Source organism: Podarcis vaucheri (genome assembly GCF_965113315.1).
Source record: "Podarcis vaucheri genome assembly, chromosome: 6".
Lineage (NCBI taxonomy): Eukaryota > Metazoa > Chordata > Lepidosauria > Squamata > Lacertidae > Podarcis > Podarcis vaucheri.
In genome coordinates, this window is record NC_138764.1 from 3,989,794 (window position 1) to 4,007,510 (window position 17,717).

Sequence of the window (17,717 nt, forward strand, 5' to 3'; positions counted from 1 at the left end):
GAGTATCCAGTGAATGAAAATTCAAGATAAAACATTGTATGTCTGGTGGATGTTTTTTGTAAGCTTACTGTGCATGGTTTAGAGATTATTGTGGCAAACAGTATATAGATCGTTGGAATGAGCAAACAAACCGTCATCATGGATTTATCAATAGTTTTAAGAAGAAAAGATGAAACGGGGATTGGAGACACTCTGTTGTTGCATGCTAGCTATACCAAGTGGGAATGTCCTTGAGAAGGTTGCAAGGTTGCTGTGAAGGTGTCTGCTTTGCCTTTTGAATACTGTAACCACCATCCATAGTTGGTTTGCTTTCTGTACATATACTAAGCCTAATTAGTCCCACTGTGTATGACATCTGAAACCAGGACTGTGCAAATGAAAGCAAGCTTGAAAATTATGCCTAAAATCCTTCCTCCCAACATAATTCTGCCTTCATTTGGATTCAAAATAAAGGCTGGTTTTCTCTGCCTCTAGATATTTCCACAATATTCCAACCTACCTGTATGTTTGGTTGCTTGCAGAACACAAAGAGCATCTGCCACCACCATATGAGGTTGAGCAGGAGGACACAGAGTCGTAACCAAACCCCCAGGCATCACGATCACAAGAACTCTCTCTAGCAGCTGCATGCACCACCTACAGACTAAGGGAGACCAGCGCTTGCTCCCACCTCTTCCCTAGTAAGAGGCCCATTTACAAATGTCAAGAGCTCTCTAGGCAGATGCCAAAGTGCACTGACCGTTTGGGGGCTGTTTAGGGGAAAACCCTGGTCCTTTGCTCTTTTTTTTAAGCTGTGAAATTGTAATCATCTTTGTGTGTTTTTTAAAAGATATTTATTAAAGTTTCAACATATTACAAAAATAAGCAAAAAAAAGAAAGAAAAAATAAGGTGTCTTCTAACAGAAAGAACCAGGGAAGATGTTGCTGCTCTTTATACTTGGAAGTACAGTTGGAAAACTGTACTTGGGGGACTGTGCCAGTCTGCTGCAGTCTAAATAATAGCCTTATGCTCACTTAAGGGATGCGGGTGGCGCTGTGGTTTAAACCACAGAGCCTAGGACTTGCCGATTAGAAGGTCGGTGGTTTGAATCCCCGCGACGGGGTGAGCTCCTGTTGCTCGGTCCCAGCTGCTGCCAACCTAGGAGTTCGAAAGCACGTTGAAGTGCAAGTAGGTACCGCTCTGGCAGGAAGGTAAACGGCGTTTCCGTGCACTGCTCTGGTTTGCCAGAAGCGGCTTAGTCATGCTGGCCACATGACCCGGAAGCTGTACGCCGGCTCCCTCAGCCAATAAAGTGAGATGAGCGCCGCAACCCCAGAGTCGGCCACGACTGGACCTAATGGTCAGGGGTCCCTTTACCTTTACCTTTAACTTAAAGACTAAAATCCTAACCCTCCTTACTTGGGAGGAAGCCCCGCTGAATTCAAAAGGATTCAGTTCTGAGTAGACATGGTTAGGATTGTGCTGTAAGGATTCTGTTAGGAGTCATTCTGCAAATAAACAGGAAAGATGATTGTAACTTTAAGAACTGTTTCTGTGAGTTCTGGGTGTGGTTTTCTAGGCTGATTAGGTACAGCTGGTGATGACTACAAAAGGAGGAGAAGTTGCAGTTTGAATTTGCCTGCAAAAGAGAACACCCACATGCTTTGCGTTTGTAAGGTTGTAAATAAAACTCTTGCTTGAGTATATTTTACACCTGTCTCATGGTTCTGTCGTGTGCTGCCAGGAAGATACAGCTCCAATAGATTCTACTCAACTAAATGACTAGTCAAGTGATTTCAATGGTTCTACTCCAAATATGAGTTCCTTAGACACAACCCTAACAGACCTATTGTAGTATAAACTGTTTCAGTCTAAAACTCATTTCATCAGACACATGGCAGATATATATTAGATACACATACACACACACACAGGGAGAGAGAAAATTTTAATAATACCGCAGTCTATGTTATGGGCATGTGAATCCAGTTATATAACTAAAACAAAGGCAGGAAATAATACTGGATAGCAACATGGCTATTTTGGAGCTACTGTATATGTGATGTCTTCCAACTGAAGTTACTGTACAGGCTTGTGCTGGGGTGTGTGTGTGTGTGCTATGCATGAGATGCCACCAACTGCTCTAATCCCCAAGCCTGCAAAATATTAACTATCCTGCGGCCATCATTCTTGACCCCTCTGGTGTTTACTAAGAGCTCAGCTTTCCCCGTTCTGCCTCTGAACACAAACACACAGAAGTAGATACCTTGCAGCCCACAGAGGTTTTACTCTCTAGTAGCACTCCACTCTCCCAGTGCTGTGCACTGCCTCTGAAGAGGCCAATGTTCCCAGCATCTCTCGTGGGGGGGGGGGCAGTGAATCGGGGTGCCAAATTGGATAAAATATTACGGGGGGGGGGGGGGAGAGATAAGCTCCACCCTGCTCACATGATGCAGTGCATGCACACCATTTGAATGGCAACGTTCATCAACTTTAGGGGGCCCCAGCATCCTCATATAGTTTTTTTTTGGGGGGGTGAAGGGACCTTAGCCCCTAGGAGTTGCACCTGCAGTGGATCTGCACAGGCAGTGCTCTGGAGTTCTGTAGCTTGCGGGAAATAGTTGTACTAAAGGACTGCAGTTGAGACCTCTTAAAACTTCCCATGCAAAAGGCCCCATAATGTTGGTTCCCTGGTGTCCCTTCATGTCTGCATTTCCATCTGGAGCTTGTAGGCACCTTTCATAACCTCATGTTTTGTTGTGTTTCAGAGTCCAGACCCACAGGCACAATGGATCTACATCAAGTGTGAGTTCTCCTCTCCTCCTCCTTCTCCTTCTCCTTCGCCCTATTCCAAAGGCTTGAGGTGGGTTGCACTGTTCTCTCCTCCCCCATGACCAGTTGATGCTTCCAATCTTGACTTCCCTCCATCCCAATTTGCCCAGAGGGAACTGAAGCAGCAATGAATATTCTCTGACCAGGCTGCATGAGGGAGAAGAACACTCTCTCCCGGGCTCTGCATTTGCCCCTCTAGTGAACATCCAGGCAGGAAAATGATCTAGATGGGCTTTACCAGAAAGAGAAGAACCATCTTCACCCTCTCCTCCTCGGGTTTGCCTGTTCCTTCCCTCCCACCTTGTTCCAGTGAAAGAGGCAGGAGAATGAATTTAGGTTGAAACAGTTGGAGAATGATTCCTACTGGTTTCTTCTCTATTCCCTTTTACTGCAAACTGCCTGATACCTGAGCAGGGCAGAGATAAGAGGTAGAATGAAGGTCACGCTGAAGCTGCGCTTGGCAGCCTTCAGGAGGTGGAAAGCTTTTGGTTCAGCTAACGGCAGGTGTTCTGGGTGGAGCCAAGGATGCGCAGGGGGGGGGGAGAGATCAGTAAGACATTTAACACAAGCCTACCAAATTTGCACTTTCTCCAACAATATGTGGACCAAAAAACAGATACAGTGGTACCTTGGGTTACATACGCTTCAGGTTACAGACGCCACTAACCCAGAAATATTACCTTGGGTTAAGAATTTTGCTTCAGGATGAGAAGAGAAATTGTGCGGTGGTGGCACGGCGGCAGCAGGAGGCCCCATTAGCTAAAGTGGTGCTTCAGGTTAAGAACAGTTTCAGGTTAAGAACAGCCCTCCAGAACAAATTAAGTTCTTAACCCAAGGTACCACTGTATTCTTCTAAACTGGCTCTCTGACCAAATAATATGTACAAAAATTTGTATATTAGATGAATGTGTGAATTAAAAATGCACATTTAGGAAATAAATATATAAAATATATTATGTCAAGGGAAATGGCTTGCAAAAAATGTGTATTGGGCAAAACTGCATACAGCCATGTGCAGCCTAGAAGAAACGTGCATTTGAATGCTGATGAACTTTCATGAGGACTTTAAAAAATAATACAAACTGATGCAGAAATGTGGAGAACTGAACATAAGATGAGAAACTGAGGTGAAGCCAAACAGATGGATTTCTCCATGCCTAGCTGGGCGCCTGCTTGGGTTCCAGGGCAGGACTGCTGCACCAGCTGGAAGTGGGCGTGAGAGGAGACTTTGCCCTTCAGCTGCCACTGCAAAGTTACAAAGCACAAAAAGGATATGCAAATGTCAGCCCCCAGATTTAGACAGAATTGTAGCAGCAAAAGATGTATACAAAGTGTTTCCAAAACATACAGAAGAATAAAAAGCATTTAAGCAAATGGTGGGTAACAAACACACAAAAAGGCTACAGAGAACAAAAATGGTTAGTTTGAATATATTTGGTGCAGGTAGTTCAAAAATAACAATCTGCCTGGACCAACAGCTTAAACTCTCTTGTTTCTAAGTCAGAGGTAGAGATAGATGGAAGTGAAAAAGATTACTGTTGTTCTATCAGGATTGGGTGTGTGTGTGCGCAAGGGGTTCAGCAGGCGCAGTGGAGGCTCCGGAGCAACAGGGAGAAATGGAATGCAAATGCTGTGTTTAGGACAGAAAGGTAGAAAGAACAGCAAGATTTGGAAAATGGTGGGACAGAGAGAAACTCAAGGATTCAAGGAAGGGGGGCTAAGTGCAGGGGAGGAGCAGCTGAGTTCCCTGAAGTTCCCTGTGACTCAAGAATCTGGGGTTAGGGCTTGAAGAGCCAAGCTCTCAAATTTTGAATGTTAGCAGACTGCATTTTATCCACAAAGGTAGGCCTGCTTTCTTAGGCTGCCCTGAGCCCGGCCTTGTGTGAGATTCCAGCACAGCCGAGGAACTTTAGAATCCTTCCAAAATGGGGCAGAGCGGAGAAATGACTCCTGTCCCCTTTAGATCACCCTGAGAAAAATGACAAGCATGGAGAAAGAGGTCAGGGGACAGGTTGGAGGAGGCAGGAGAGAAATGCCAGCTGGGATTGGAGCTGAGACATATGGTAACTTCTGACAGAAGAATTTGGATTTGATATCCCGCTTTATCACGACCCGAAGGAGTCTCAAAGCGGCTAACAATCTCCTTTCCCTTCCTCCCCCACAACAAACACTCTGTGAGGTGAGTGGGGCTGAGAGACTTCAGAGAAGTGTGACTGGCCCAAGGTCACCCAGCAGCTGCAGGTGGAGGAGCGGGGAAGCGAACCCAGTTCACCAGATTACGAGTCCACCGCTCTTAACCACAACACCACACTGGCCAGTTTTTACCCAGAGGCCTAAGTGAGGCAACCATTTTCTTTTTTTTAAATAATAATATTTATTAGTTTTCCAACAAATTGAACACAACACTACAAAAAACCAAAAGAAAAAAGAAAAAAAGAAACATACAACAATACCATACAATACTAAAACACACACACACTGCAAAACACTAACACACAACTAACAAAACAAAACAAAAACCATTTAAAACACAGTCCAATTCCAATATCTTATCTTTCATTCCCTTATTTCCACGACCTCCTCACACCTCCCTTTTTGTATTCCACTTCTATTAATTGTTTCAGCAATTCCTTTCCATCTTCCTCTGTTTTCTATCCTATAATTGTCTTAACACATTCTAACCTTATTTTTCCCTTTAATGCTCTAATAATCTATTTATACTTAATTCCTTATAACATTTCTACTAAAGCCATATAACTTCATTCCAACATTTTTCTAACATTCATTAATTTTACAGTATTTCTGTAAATAGTCTTTAAACTTTTTCCAATCTTCTTCCACCGACTCTTCTCCCTGGTCTCGGATTCTGCCAGTCATTTCCGCCAATTCCATGTAGTTCATCAACTTCATCTGCCATTCTTCCCTGGTGGGTAAATCTTGTGTCTTCCAATATTTCGCGATGAGTATTCTTGCTGCTGTTGTTGCATACATAAAGAAAGTTCTATCCTTCTTTAACACCAATTGGCCGACCATGCCCAGGAGAAAGGCCTCTGGTTTCTTAAGGAAGGTATATTTGAGTACCTTTTTTAATTCATTATAGATCATCTCCCAGAATGCCTTAATCCTTGGGCACGTCCACCACAGGTGAAAGAATGTAACTTCAGTCTCATTACATTTCCAACATTTATTATCGGGCAAATGGTAATTTTTTTCAAGCTTAACTGGTGTCATGTACCACCTATAAATCATTTTCATTAAATTTTCTCTTAAGGCATTGCATGCCGTAAATTTCATACCTGTGGTCCATAACCGTTCCCAGTCAGCCATCATTATGTTATGTCCAACATCTTGTGCCCATTTAATCATAGCTGATTTCACCGTTTCATCCAGAGTGTTCCATTTCAACAGCAAGTTATACATTCTTGACAAATTCTTAGTCTTTGGATCTAACAATTCTGTTTCCAATTTTGATTTTTCCACCTGGAAACCAACTTTTTTGTCCAATTTGTATGCCTCCATTATTTGATAATAATGGAGCCAATCTCGCACTTTGTTTTTCAGTTTTTCAAAGCTCTGCAATTTTATTCTCTCTCCATCTTATTCCAGAATTTCCCAATATTTCGGCCATTTGGCCTCCATATTGAGTTTTTTCTGTGCCTTCGCTTCCATTGGTGACAACCATCTTGGGGTTTTTCCCCCTAACAAATCCTTATATCTTATCCAAACATTAAACAATGCTTTTCTAACAATATGATTTTTAAATGCTTTATGTACTTTTACCTTATCGTACCACAAATATGCATGCCAACCAAATGCATTGTTAAAACCTTCTAAATCCAACACTTCAGTATTTTCAAGAAGCAGCCATTTTCTCAGGCAGCAAAAAGCAGCTGATTCATAATAAAGTTTAAGGTTTGGCAGGGCAAATCCACCTCTTTCTTTAGCATCCGTTAGTATCTTAAATTTTATTCGAGGCTTCTTGCCCTGCCAAACAAATCTAGAAATATCCTTCTGCCACTTCTTGAAACAATCCATCTTATCCCAAATTTGCAATGTTTGGAACAAAAATAACATCCTTGGCAGCACATTCATTTTTATCACAACAATTTGGCCTAACAATGATAACTTCAAATTTGTCCATACTTCTAAATCCTTTTTCACTTCAGTCCAACATTTTTCATAATTATCCTTGAATAGGTTCACATTTTTAGCAGTCATGTTAACCCCTAAGTATTTCACTTTTTTAACCAATGTTAGTCCTGTCTCCTCCTGAAACTTCTCTCTCTCATTCATAGTTAAATTTTTCTTTAGAACCTTGGTTTTCATCTTATTCAACTTAAAACCTGCAACCTGTCCAAATTCTTGAATCAGTTCCAATACCCTTTTGGCTCCTGTAAAGTCAATACTAAATCATCAGCAAATGCTTTCAATTTATACTGTTTAGCTCCCACCTGTATACCTTTAACCTCTTGGTCCTTTCTAATCATATTTAGCAAAACCTCGAGGACCGATATAAAAAGCAATGGAGAAATTGGGCAACCTTGTTGTGTCCCTTGTTCAATCTTAAACTCTTCTGTTATCACATTATTCACAATTAATTTTGCCTTTTGTTCTGAATAAATTGCACCTATACCATTTTCAAAACCTTGTCCTACCCCCATCCCCTGTAGGTTCTTCTTCATAAAACTCCAAGAAATATTGTCAAAGGCTTTCTCTGCATCCACAAATATCAAGACTGCTTTAGTATTAATATTCACTTGTAGTTTTTCTAGAATATTAATTATATTCCTTGTATTGTCAGACAAATGTCTGCCCGGGAGAAAGCCCACTTGGTCTGTATGAATTTCTTCTGCTAACACCTTTTTAAATCTTTTAGCCAAAGTATCTGCGAAGATTTTGTAATCCACATTAAGCAGCGATATAGGGCGGTAGTTCTTGAGCTGTGTCTTTTCAGTCTCTGTTTTTGGTATAAGTGTAATGTAAGCTTCCTTCCAAGACTCTGGTGCCTGTCTTCCTTCCAATATTTCATTGCAGACTTCCTTCAATGGTTGTATTAACCATTCTTTCAAAGATCTGCAATATCTTGTAGTCAAACCATCTGGTCCTGGAGATTTGCCTAATTGCATGTTTTGGATGGCCCCTTCCACCTCCTGATCCGTTATCTTATAATTCAACATTAGCTGTTTTTCCTGAGAGATTTTACGTAGTCCATTCATTTTTAAAAATCGATCAATATCCATTTCTTTTTGCTTCTCCTGTGTACAAAGTTGTTTGAAGTATCTCTGAAAACACTTCCTGATCTCCACTGGGTTCTGTATATTCTTTCCTTCCACTTCCAAGTTCATAATGGTATTGAGTTTTTGTCTTTTTTTCATCTGCCAGGCCAACAATTTTCCACACTTATTTGCTGATTCAAATGTCTTTTGCCTCATCTGTTTGATCTTCCATTCTATTTCCTGATTCATCAGCTTCATATATTGTGTTTGGTATAGCTTTATCTCTTTCAGGATCTCCTGTGACTTTGTTTTTTTTTAATCAATATTTTATTAAGTTTTAACAATAAAAAAGTTCAGAAAAATACAAAGACAGAGTAAATACAAAGTTACAAAATACAAAAATACACACTTTAAAAACGAAAAAAGAAAAAGAGAAAAAAACACATATAGAAAAAGAAAGAAAAAATTCCCTCTTTCTTAATTTCATCTTTAGTTAACTTATTTTCCTGACTTCCTCACGTCTCCTGTTCTTGTATCCCTTTTAATAATTAATTCAGCAAATTTGTGTCCTATTAGTTTATCTATTATTAATCCAATCTTACATTTTACCTTGTTGCTAGAGCCCCTGCAATTCATTTCAATGTCATCAGCATTCTGAATTCTCTTCTTAATTGCGTACTGTTGTATTAGGAATCCTCTCATAACCGCTTTGCTTGCGTCCCAAATTACTCTTTTTTCCACTGTAGTATTCATATTTATCTCAAAATAATCTCTTAGAGTTTTTTGGGCCTTCTTAGTCACCTAGAATCATAGAATCATAGAATCATAGAATCATAGAGTTGGAAGAGACCACAAGGGCCATCGAGTCCAACCCCCTGCCAAGCAGGAAACACCATCAGAGCACTCCTGACATATGGTTGTCAAGCCTCTGCTTAAAGACCTCCAAAGTAGGAGACTCCACCACACTCCTTGGCAGCAAATTCCACTGTCGAACAGCTCTTACTGTCAGGAAGTTCTTCCTAATGTTTAGGTGGAATCTTCTTTCTTGTAGTTTGGATCCATTGCTCCGTGTCCGCTTCTCCGGAGCAGCAGAAAACAACCTTTCTCCCTCCTCTATGTGACATCCTTTTATATATTTGAACATGGCTATCATATCACCCCTTAACCTCCTCTTCTCCAGGCTAAACATGCCCAGCTCCCTTAGCCGTTCCTCATAAGGCATCGTTTCCAGGCCTTTGACCATTTTGGTTGCCCTCCTCTGGACACGTTCCAGTTTGTCAGTGTCCTTCTTGAATTGTGGTGCCCAGAACTGGACACAGTACTCCAGGTGTGGTCTGACCAGAGCAGAATACAGTGGCACTATTACTTCCCTTGATCTAGATGCTATACTCCTATTGATGCAGCCCAGAATTGCATTGGCTTTTTTAGCTGCCGCGTCACACTGTTGGCTCATGTCAAGTTTGTGGTCAACCAAGACTCCTAGATCCTTTTCACATGTACTGCTCTCAAGCCAGGTGTCACCCATCTTGTATTTGTGCCTCTCATTTTTTTTGCCCAAGTGCAATACTTTACATTTCTCCCTGTTAAAATTCATCTTGTTTATTTTTGCCCAGTTCTCTAATCTGTCAAGGTCGTTTTGAAGTGTGATCCTGTCCTCTGGGGTGTTAGCCACCCCTCCCAGTTTGGTGTCATCTGCAAATTTGATCAGGATGCCCTTGAGTCCATCATCCAAGTCGTTGATAAAGATGTTGAATAAGACCGGGCCCAAGACAGAACCCTGTGGCACCCCACTAGTCACTCTTCTCCAGGATGAAGAGGAACCATTGATGAGCACCCTTTGGGTTCGGTCAGCCAGCCAGTTACAAATCCACTGAGTGGTAGCATAGTCAAGACCGCATTTTACCAGCTTCTTTACAAGAATATCATGGGGCACCTTGTCAAATGCCTTGCTGAAATCAAGGTAGGCTACATCCACTGCGTTCCCTTCATCTACCAGGCTTGTAATTCTGTCAAAAAACGAGATCAGGTTAGTCTGACATGACTTATTTTTCAGAAATCCATGCTGACTATTGGTGATCACAGCATTCCTTTCTAGGTGCTCACAGACTGTTTGCTTAATGATCTGCTCCAGAATCTTCCCTGCTGTTGATGTCAGACTGACTGGGCGGTAATTATTTGGGTCCTCTCTTTTCCCCTTTTTGAAAATAGGGACAACATTTGCCCTCCTCCAGTCTGCCGGGACTTCGCCTGTTCTCCAGGAATTCTCAAAGATGACTGCCAGTGGTTCTGAGATCACATCTGCCAGTTCTTTTAATACTCTTGGATGCAGTTCATCTGGCCCTGGAGACTTGAATACATCTAAACTAGCCAAATATTCTTGTACTATCTCCTTAGTTATTCTGGGCTGTGTTTCCTTTGCTGAATCATTTGCTCCAAATTCTTCAGGTCGGGCATTGTTTTCTTTATCGGAGAAGACTGAGGCAAAGAAGGCATTGAGTAGTTCAGCCCTTTCTGTGTCCCCTGTTTGCATTTCACCATCTTCTCCTCTGAGTGACCCCATTGTTTCTTTGTTCTTCCTTTTGCTACGAACATACCCATAAAAGCCTTTTTTGTTGCTTTTAACCTCTCTAGCAAGCCTGAGTTCATTCTGTGCTTTAGCTTTTCTGACTTTGTGTCTACACGTGCTGGCTATTTGTTTGAATTCCTCTTTGGTGGTTTCCCCCCTTTTCCATTTTTTGTACACATCCTTTTTTAATCTTAATTCAGTTAAAAGTTCTTTAGATAGCCACCCTGGCTTCTTTAGGCACCTTCCATGTTTCCGTCTCATTGGTATTGCCTGACGTTGTGCTTTTAGTATCTCCCTCTTAACAAACTCCCAGCCATCATGAACTCCCTTTCCTTTTAGTATTGTTGTCCATGGGATCTCACCCAGCACTTCCCTAAGTTTTATGAAGTCGGCTTTCTTAAAGTCAAGAAATTGAGTCCTAGTATGCTTGGCTGCTCCTTTCCGCTGTATAGTAAACTTCAGAAGAGCATGATCACTCGCGCCTAATGATCCTTCCACTTCTATCCCACTAACCAGGTCATCAACATTGGTTAGGACCAGATCTAAAATGGCTGTTCCTCTTGTTGCTTCTCCCACTTTCTGGACAATGAAGTTGTCTGCAAGGCCAGTGAGGAATCTGTTTGACCTTATGCTCTTGGCTGAGTTTGACGTCCAACAAATATCCGGGTAATTGAAGTCCCCCATTACTACTATCTCCCTTCCTTTTGCATGCTTGGCCATCTGTTCCAGGAAGGCATCATCTATGTCCTCCGTTTGGCTTGGGGATCTATAGTAAACTCCCACAATGAGGTCTCTGTTATTCTTCTCTCCCTTAATTTTGATCCAAATGCTCTCACTTTGGCTTTGAGGATCTAAATCTTGGATCTCTTCACAGGTATACACATCCCTGACATATAACGCCACTCCTCCTCCTTTCTTGTCTGGTCTGTTTCTCTGAAATAGATTGTATCCCCCCATTATTACCTTCCAATCGTGGGACTTATCCCACCAGGTTTCAGTGATGCCTATTATGTCATATTTAGTTTGCTGTACCAAGAGCTCAAGCTCATCTTGTTTATTTCCCATGCTTTGCGCATTAGTGTACAGACATTGAAGTCCATTAATCATTCCCCCGTGTCTCTTATTTAAGGATTTTTTCCTCCCACCACTAGGTCCGCGTGCTGTTTGCTCCATTTGGTCTATGACATTTGGATGATCATCTTCATTAATTGATAGACCCCTACCTTCAGGAGCACTGTCTCCCTCCCCCACATTAGTCAGTTTAAAGCCCTCCTGATGAGGTTTCTGAGATTTTTGGCAAAAACATTTCTCCCAACCATTGTGAGGTGCAGCCCATCACTTGCCAGAAGTCCATCTTCAAGGAACTGCAGTCCGTGATCTAAGAATCCAAACCGTTCCTGTTTACACCATTTGCGAAGCCAGCTGTTCACTTCCACTATTTTCCCCTCTCTCCCTGGGCCACGTCGTTCAACTGGGAGGACAGACGAGATGACAATTTGTGCATTTAGTTGCTTCAATTTCCTGCCGAGAGCCTCGTAGTCTCTTTTGATCTTCTGGAGGCTATTGCTTGCAGTGTCATTGGTTCCCACATGAACCAAGAGGAAGGGGTATTTGTCAGTGGGTTTTATGATTCCTTGCAGTCGTTCAGTTACATCTTGGATCTTAGCCCCGGGGAGACAGCACACTTCCCGAGACATCTTGTCAGGCCCACAGATCACTGCTTCTGTTCCCCTCAGTAGGGAATCCCCTATCACCACTACACGCCTCCTCTTGGGTTTGGTCGGGGTTCTTCCGTGAGCTGTCCGTTCCAAGGTCGCCTGCACATTCCCTGAGGACTGACTTTGCTGCTCGTCTTCATATACCTGATCGACTGTAATGAGGGAGAGATCCTCAAATGGAGTCTGCTCTTCGTCTTCCATGCTAGGGGAGAGGACCTCAAAGCGATTGTGTATTTCTAAGCAATCAGAGTGAACCCTGGGCCTCCTACTTCTTTGAGTCACGTTTTTCCATATATCTGGCTCCTGTGTTGGTGAACTAGACTCCTTCTCAGGGGAGTCCCCTGTCTCCTCCTTGGTGGAGACGGTGTGCTCTGTTGCTTCCAAGAAGAGCTCCAGCTCTCTAATTCTTTGGAGCGTAGCTACACGTTCCTCCAGTTGCTGGACTTTGTCTTTTAAGAGGGCAATCAACATGCAATTGCTGCAGGTAAAGCTGCCTGCAACCTTTGGCAAGATGGCAAACATTGCGCAGGAATCGCAGGCGACTGCAGCTGTTCCCTCCCCTTCCATCTTGAGATCGTGTCGTTGGGGTTGGCTACAGAGGTCCTCCATCATAAAAAGCTTGAAGACAGGACAAATAACTTCCCCCCCACAAAAAAACACCTAGATCTCCCCCAACAAACGTTTGAGACTAGCTCCCCTAAATCTAAAAGATGGATCTAACTGCGCGCGCCGCTAGGCGCGCGCCACTGCCCTGCAAACTCTGATAAGCTCCTCCCACAGCTAATCCCCTGCCTCAACAGAAACCCTGCCCCCTCTGACCTTTACACAGGGAAAACAGCTAATCAGCCAGAAAGAAACACACAGACACAAGAAAACCCTTTTTGCTCCTTCTTCAACTGCTGCCCTGCAAACTCTGATAAGCTCCTCCCACAGCTAATCCCCTGCCTCAACAGAAACCCTGCCCCCTCTGACCTTTACACAGGGAAAACAGCTAATCAGCCAGAAAGAAACACACAGACACAAGAAAACCCTTTTTGCTCCTTCTTCAACCTCTTCATTCCTAAACAAAGTATCATTCATCCTCCATCTAAAGGAACCAATTGACATCAATTTCATTTCCATCTTCACAGCATTATGGTCAGAGCAAGTTTTAGGGCAAATCTCCGTTTTGCAGATCTTCGGGACCAGTCCCCTGGTTACCCAAATTTGATCAATTCTTGTCCAAGTCATTTTAGCCTCAGAGAAAAAAGTTCCCTCTCTTCCCAGAGGGTTGTTCATTCTCCAAATGTCAACTAAGTCCATACTTTCAGTCATGTCAAAAAAGGTTTTTGGTAGTCTACCATCTTTGGTGACTACCTGTCTCTGTGCCTTGTCCATATTTGTAGACACCACTCCATTCATGTCTCCCATCAAAATCATATTGTAGTCCATATAGTCCATCAAAATCTCATGTAGCTTCTTAAAGAACTCCGATTTTCCTTCATTTGGTGCATAAATACCTACAATCAGAAATTTCTCTCCTTGTAATTGAATTTCAATTGCAACAAATCTTCCTTGATCATCTTTAAATATGAATTTTGGTGATAGGCTCTCCTTTGCATAAAGGACCACTCCTCTTTTTTTAACTTTATCCGATGAAATAAATTCTTGGCCTAATCTTTTATTACTCAATATCTTCCTATGTAGCCTTATCACATGTGTTTCTTGTAAACAAATCAAGTCGAAATGCTCTTTTTTCAATAAATGAAATACTCTCCGCCTTTTTTCGGGGGAGTTCAGTCCATTCACATTCCAGCTCAGGACCTGCAGCGCCATCATGTAGTTACTCTGGTACCCCCCCCCAAAAAAAAAACTGCACCCAATGCTTGCTCCTCTTCTGTTGGTAGTGATGATGGCATGTTCACTGGGAGGTCCAATCCAAAGGATAATGTTGATATATCCAATGTTCCCCTGTTTGGTGATCTTCTGTCCGATGCTCTTTGCTCTGGTCCTCTATCTGGTGATCTTCTATCCAATGCTGTTGGTTCTTTTCCATTTCCCTTCTGCAGATCTTCCTCGTATTTAATCAAAAACTTTACTTTATCTTCTACTGATCTTATTTTTATTTTACTTCCTTTGAAGCTGAAAGATAGGCCTTGGGGGAACTCCCACCTAAAGATGATTTTATTCCTTCTCAGCAGAGCAACAATATCTCCGTAGTTGGATCTAAGATCCAAAAGGTATTTTAGAATGTCTTTAAAAATTTCCACTCTTGACTGATGTATTTCTAGATTTTTCTGGTAGTGCCAACCCAAAATTTTGTCTCTCTCTTCTTTGGTCCGGAGGGAAATCAAACAGTCTCTTATTCTATTCTTCTCTTTCTTCCCTCCTCTTCCAAGTCTAAATGCCCTCACAATTCTAAACTCTTCTTGACCAAAGTCCAATTCCCAAAAATCAGCAAATTCCTGTGTAAGAAAATCTATCAAGCTTTCCTTCTCCAATTCCAGTATGGCTCTAATCCTCAAATTTGTCTGTTTTTCTTTAAGTTCAATCATAGCAAGCATCACCTTGTGTTCGTCAAGTTGTCTCTGTAGGGTTGGCACTACCTCTTTCTCCAATTGAGTTACTTTACAATCAGCTGCTGCTGCCTTCTCCCTAGCTTCCTCCGCAGTCTGCCGTGTCAAAGTGGATTCCTGTATCAGTTTCTGAATGGATTCTGTATTGGTGTTCACCTTTTGTCCCAAGTTATTTATACTTTCTGTATTTAAAACAATTTTATTAGTTGCAGTATCCACTTTCTTATTAAGCTGTTCCAGTGAATCATTTATCTTACTTAATGCAACTGCTAGAGAGTCTTCTGTCGACATTCCTTTGGATTTTAAATGTACTGATGCAGAAACAGCAGCCGCAGAAGAGGCAGAGGGGCCTGATGTTGAAGCTCTCCTGGGTTGCTGCCAAGTCTTACCGGATCTCAATGTTCCCCCAGCTGCTGGCTGTTCTGTTTTTCCCTTTTCATTTGCCATAACACTTAGCAAATTCAAGGTCAGTCCCAAAGTCTCATGGTTTCTTATCTTGTGACTGGAAATTCCCCTAGCCCAGCTCTTATAAAGCAACCAATTTTAAAGACTTCCACTAGGGGGAAACAGTTTCTATTTGTAATAGTCAATTAGTATCCTCTTTCAAACACAAGTCCAAAGTTAGTTTCAATTTTTTAGTTACTTTTACTCCTTTTTAGTAACAGCCGGAGACGATAGAAACAGTGTATTTCTCTTATTTTGCTAGCTGTCAAAGAACATTCTAAGCGCTGTCAATGAACATTCCAAAACGTCGGTCCTGCTAGCAGTCCGTTTCCAGGGTCAGAGCAGCAGTATTTTTACTCTCGTCGCTCTCTCTTGCAGGTATACTCTGTCCTCAACTCCCCCCCTTCTCCTGCCACCGGGGGGGGGGTTGTACTCTTTTCCGATGGAAATTTAGTCTTTTACAGAAGGCTTTCCAAGACTTTAGCTTGCAGTCTTATTGCTTCCGTCTATTTACAAATGGGGAAGGCGGACTTCCTGTGTTGAACCTCCCCCGTTTCGATGCCAAATTAAACTTTTAAAATCCAATTCTCCCTCTTCCGCTCTACTCACGGATAGTTCTTTGAAGTCAAATTGTCCACAGGAAAAAGTCAGTGCTCTCCGGCAACAGCTATGTGGCTTCGCTCCGTGGAAGAAGCAGATGATTCAAAGCACCGCGCCGCTCACCCCACTTCACTCCGGATCCCCGAAACCGGGTTTCCCTGCGAGTAGGGGAGGCGCAAAAGGTGCCCGCCGAATCCCACGCTCACAGGCTTTTCTCGCCTGTGATTTTTTGTGGGTCTCCGCCTTTGCCGTGGTGGCCAGACCGAATTCCCACGGGGCAAATTCCTCCCGATCAGAGGAATTCCCCCATTATCCAGAGGCACCTCCCCGGAAGTCCATAGAGGCAACCATTTTCTTGACAGAGATCTGAAATTTCAAGTGCTGAAATGTCAGGTGCTGACAGAGTTTGTGTGTAAAATTGAGGAGTCTGGAAATGCAAACAGCAATGGCAGGTAACAACCAGTAGGGAAAATGCTTGTTGGTTAAGACCTGTGGTCCCAAAGAGATGAGAAACAGATTAGGCGCAGAGTCGGGAACTTGCATACTTTTTTGAAGATGAGAGCGAGTTCAACTCCTTTCAATGATTCTAATTTCGTCCTTTCAATGAGGGCAGCTCCTAGAAGTTCGCTTTCTCTGTTGTGTTGCCAGATCCTTTTGCTTTGTACAGCCACCAGCAGAACAAGGGTCTTAAGGGACAGTGAGATTGAGCACCTTGGAAACAGACACCCCCCCGCCACCTATCGAAAGTGAGAGGCACCATTTTGTGGTTGGCTTCAGATGCCCAAATGTCTTGAGCCAGCCCCACCCAGTATGCTTAGGGACAAGCCCTATTTCATGCAAAAGCTTCGGCAAAGACCCTTGCTTCTTTACCTTCTTTTATAGATTTTCTGTTCTCTTGCTTTTACAATCCACCTCCAATTTTCTTTTCTCATAAGAGAAACTAGTAGGTTAGGGACTAACACATTTGTGGCTTTTCCTGTGTTTTCTTGCATTTCAGATGACTCCATTGCCTATAAGAAAGCGATTGGTATTAAAAAGAGGGATGGCACAATGGAAATAAATGTTCTAAACCGCTCCATCCCAATCCACTGTGATGGCCTCTACCTGTTCTCTTTGGAGGGAACCATCACCCTGCCCAGGGCTCCGCACGAACTGATCCTCAGGGTCTACTGTCAGCCCCAAGAGCCCCTGCTGGAGGTAAATTGCAGTGAGGAGAATACAAAGGTGAAGGAAGTCTTCGTGCATGAATTTCGTTCCCAAGAGGCAGTCTACTTGGAGGCACACCCTAACAATATTGAAAATAATGAAGCACTCACGCTGGATCTGAATCTGAACCTCATCATGTTAACTCCTCGTTCATATTGCCGTCCTGAAAATTAATAAAATGACCAGTGAACTCATCTCCAGCTGTTTGGGCAATTGTGTACTGGCTTCGAATTAAGCACATCCAGAATTGACTCCCACTTGATGTATTTGAGAATAATTGTTCCCGGATCTAATTAGTGTTGGTTGGCCAATGGCATAAAAATTTAAACAGCCCACCTACGCCCTGACCGCGTGCTGACCTTGTGTGGATGGCCATCCCTTGCAGATCAGGGACTTCTGTCCCTTCTGAACTGAGCCTATGCAGAAGAACGCATGGAGCTTGGGAGGGGGAGCCACTGGGTATCATCCCAGTGCTGGCATATGGCATGTGCCAAACATGTGCAGCCCTCCAAGCGTGTAGGTTCGTGACTGTGCAGTTTTGAGCTGGAAGAAATTCAGTCAGACTCCAGCTTTTCAGTCAGTTCAGTCCTTTACTGACAG

At 42.8% G+C, this 17,717-nt stretch overlaps 1 protein-coding gene across 3 annotated transcripts in view; it reads left to right on the top strand.

The window, feature by feature from the left end:
• TNFSF4 (TNF superfamily member 4) overlaps window positions 1-17,311 on the top strand; it is a 62,724-nt gene extending 45,413 nt beyond the window's left edge. For 2 of the 3 annotated variants that reach the window (XM_082226701.1, XM_082226700.1), the window contains 2 exons: window positions 2,749-2,785; window positions 16,909-17,311. In XM_082226701.1, coding sequence (XP_082082827.1) covers window positions 2,749-2,785; window positions 16,909-17,291 — 420 coding nt within the window. In that variant the 3' untranslated portion in view covers window positions 17,292-17,311. Of the gene's footprint in view, window positions 1-521; window positions 681-2,748; window positions 2,786-16,908 lie in introns of all 3 variants that reach the window. The other variant, XR_014220754.1, reaches the window with a different exon arrangement.
• The last annotated feature ends 406 nt before the right edge of the window (window positions 17,312-17,717 follow it).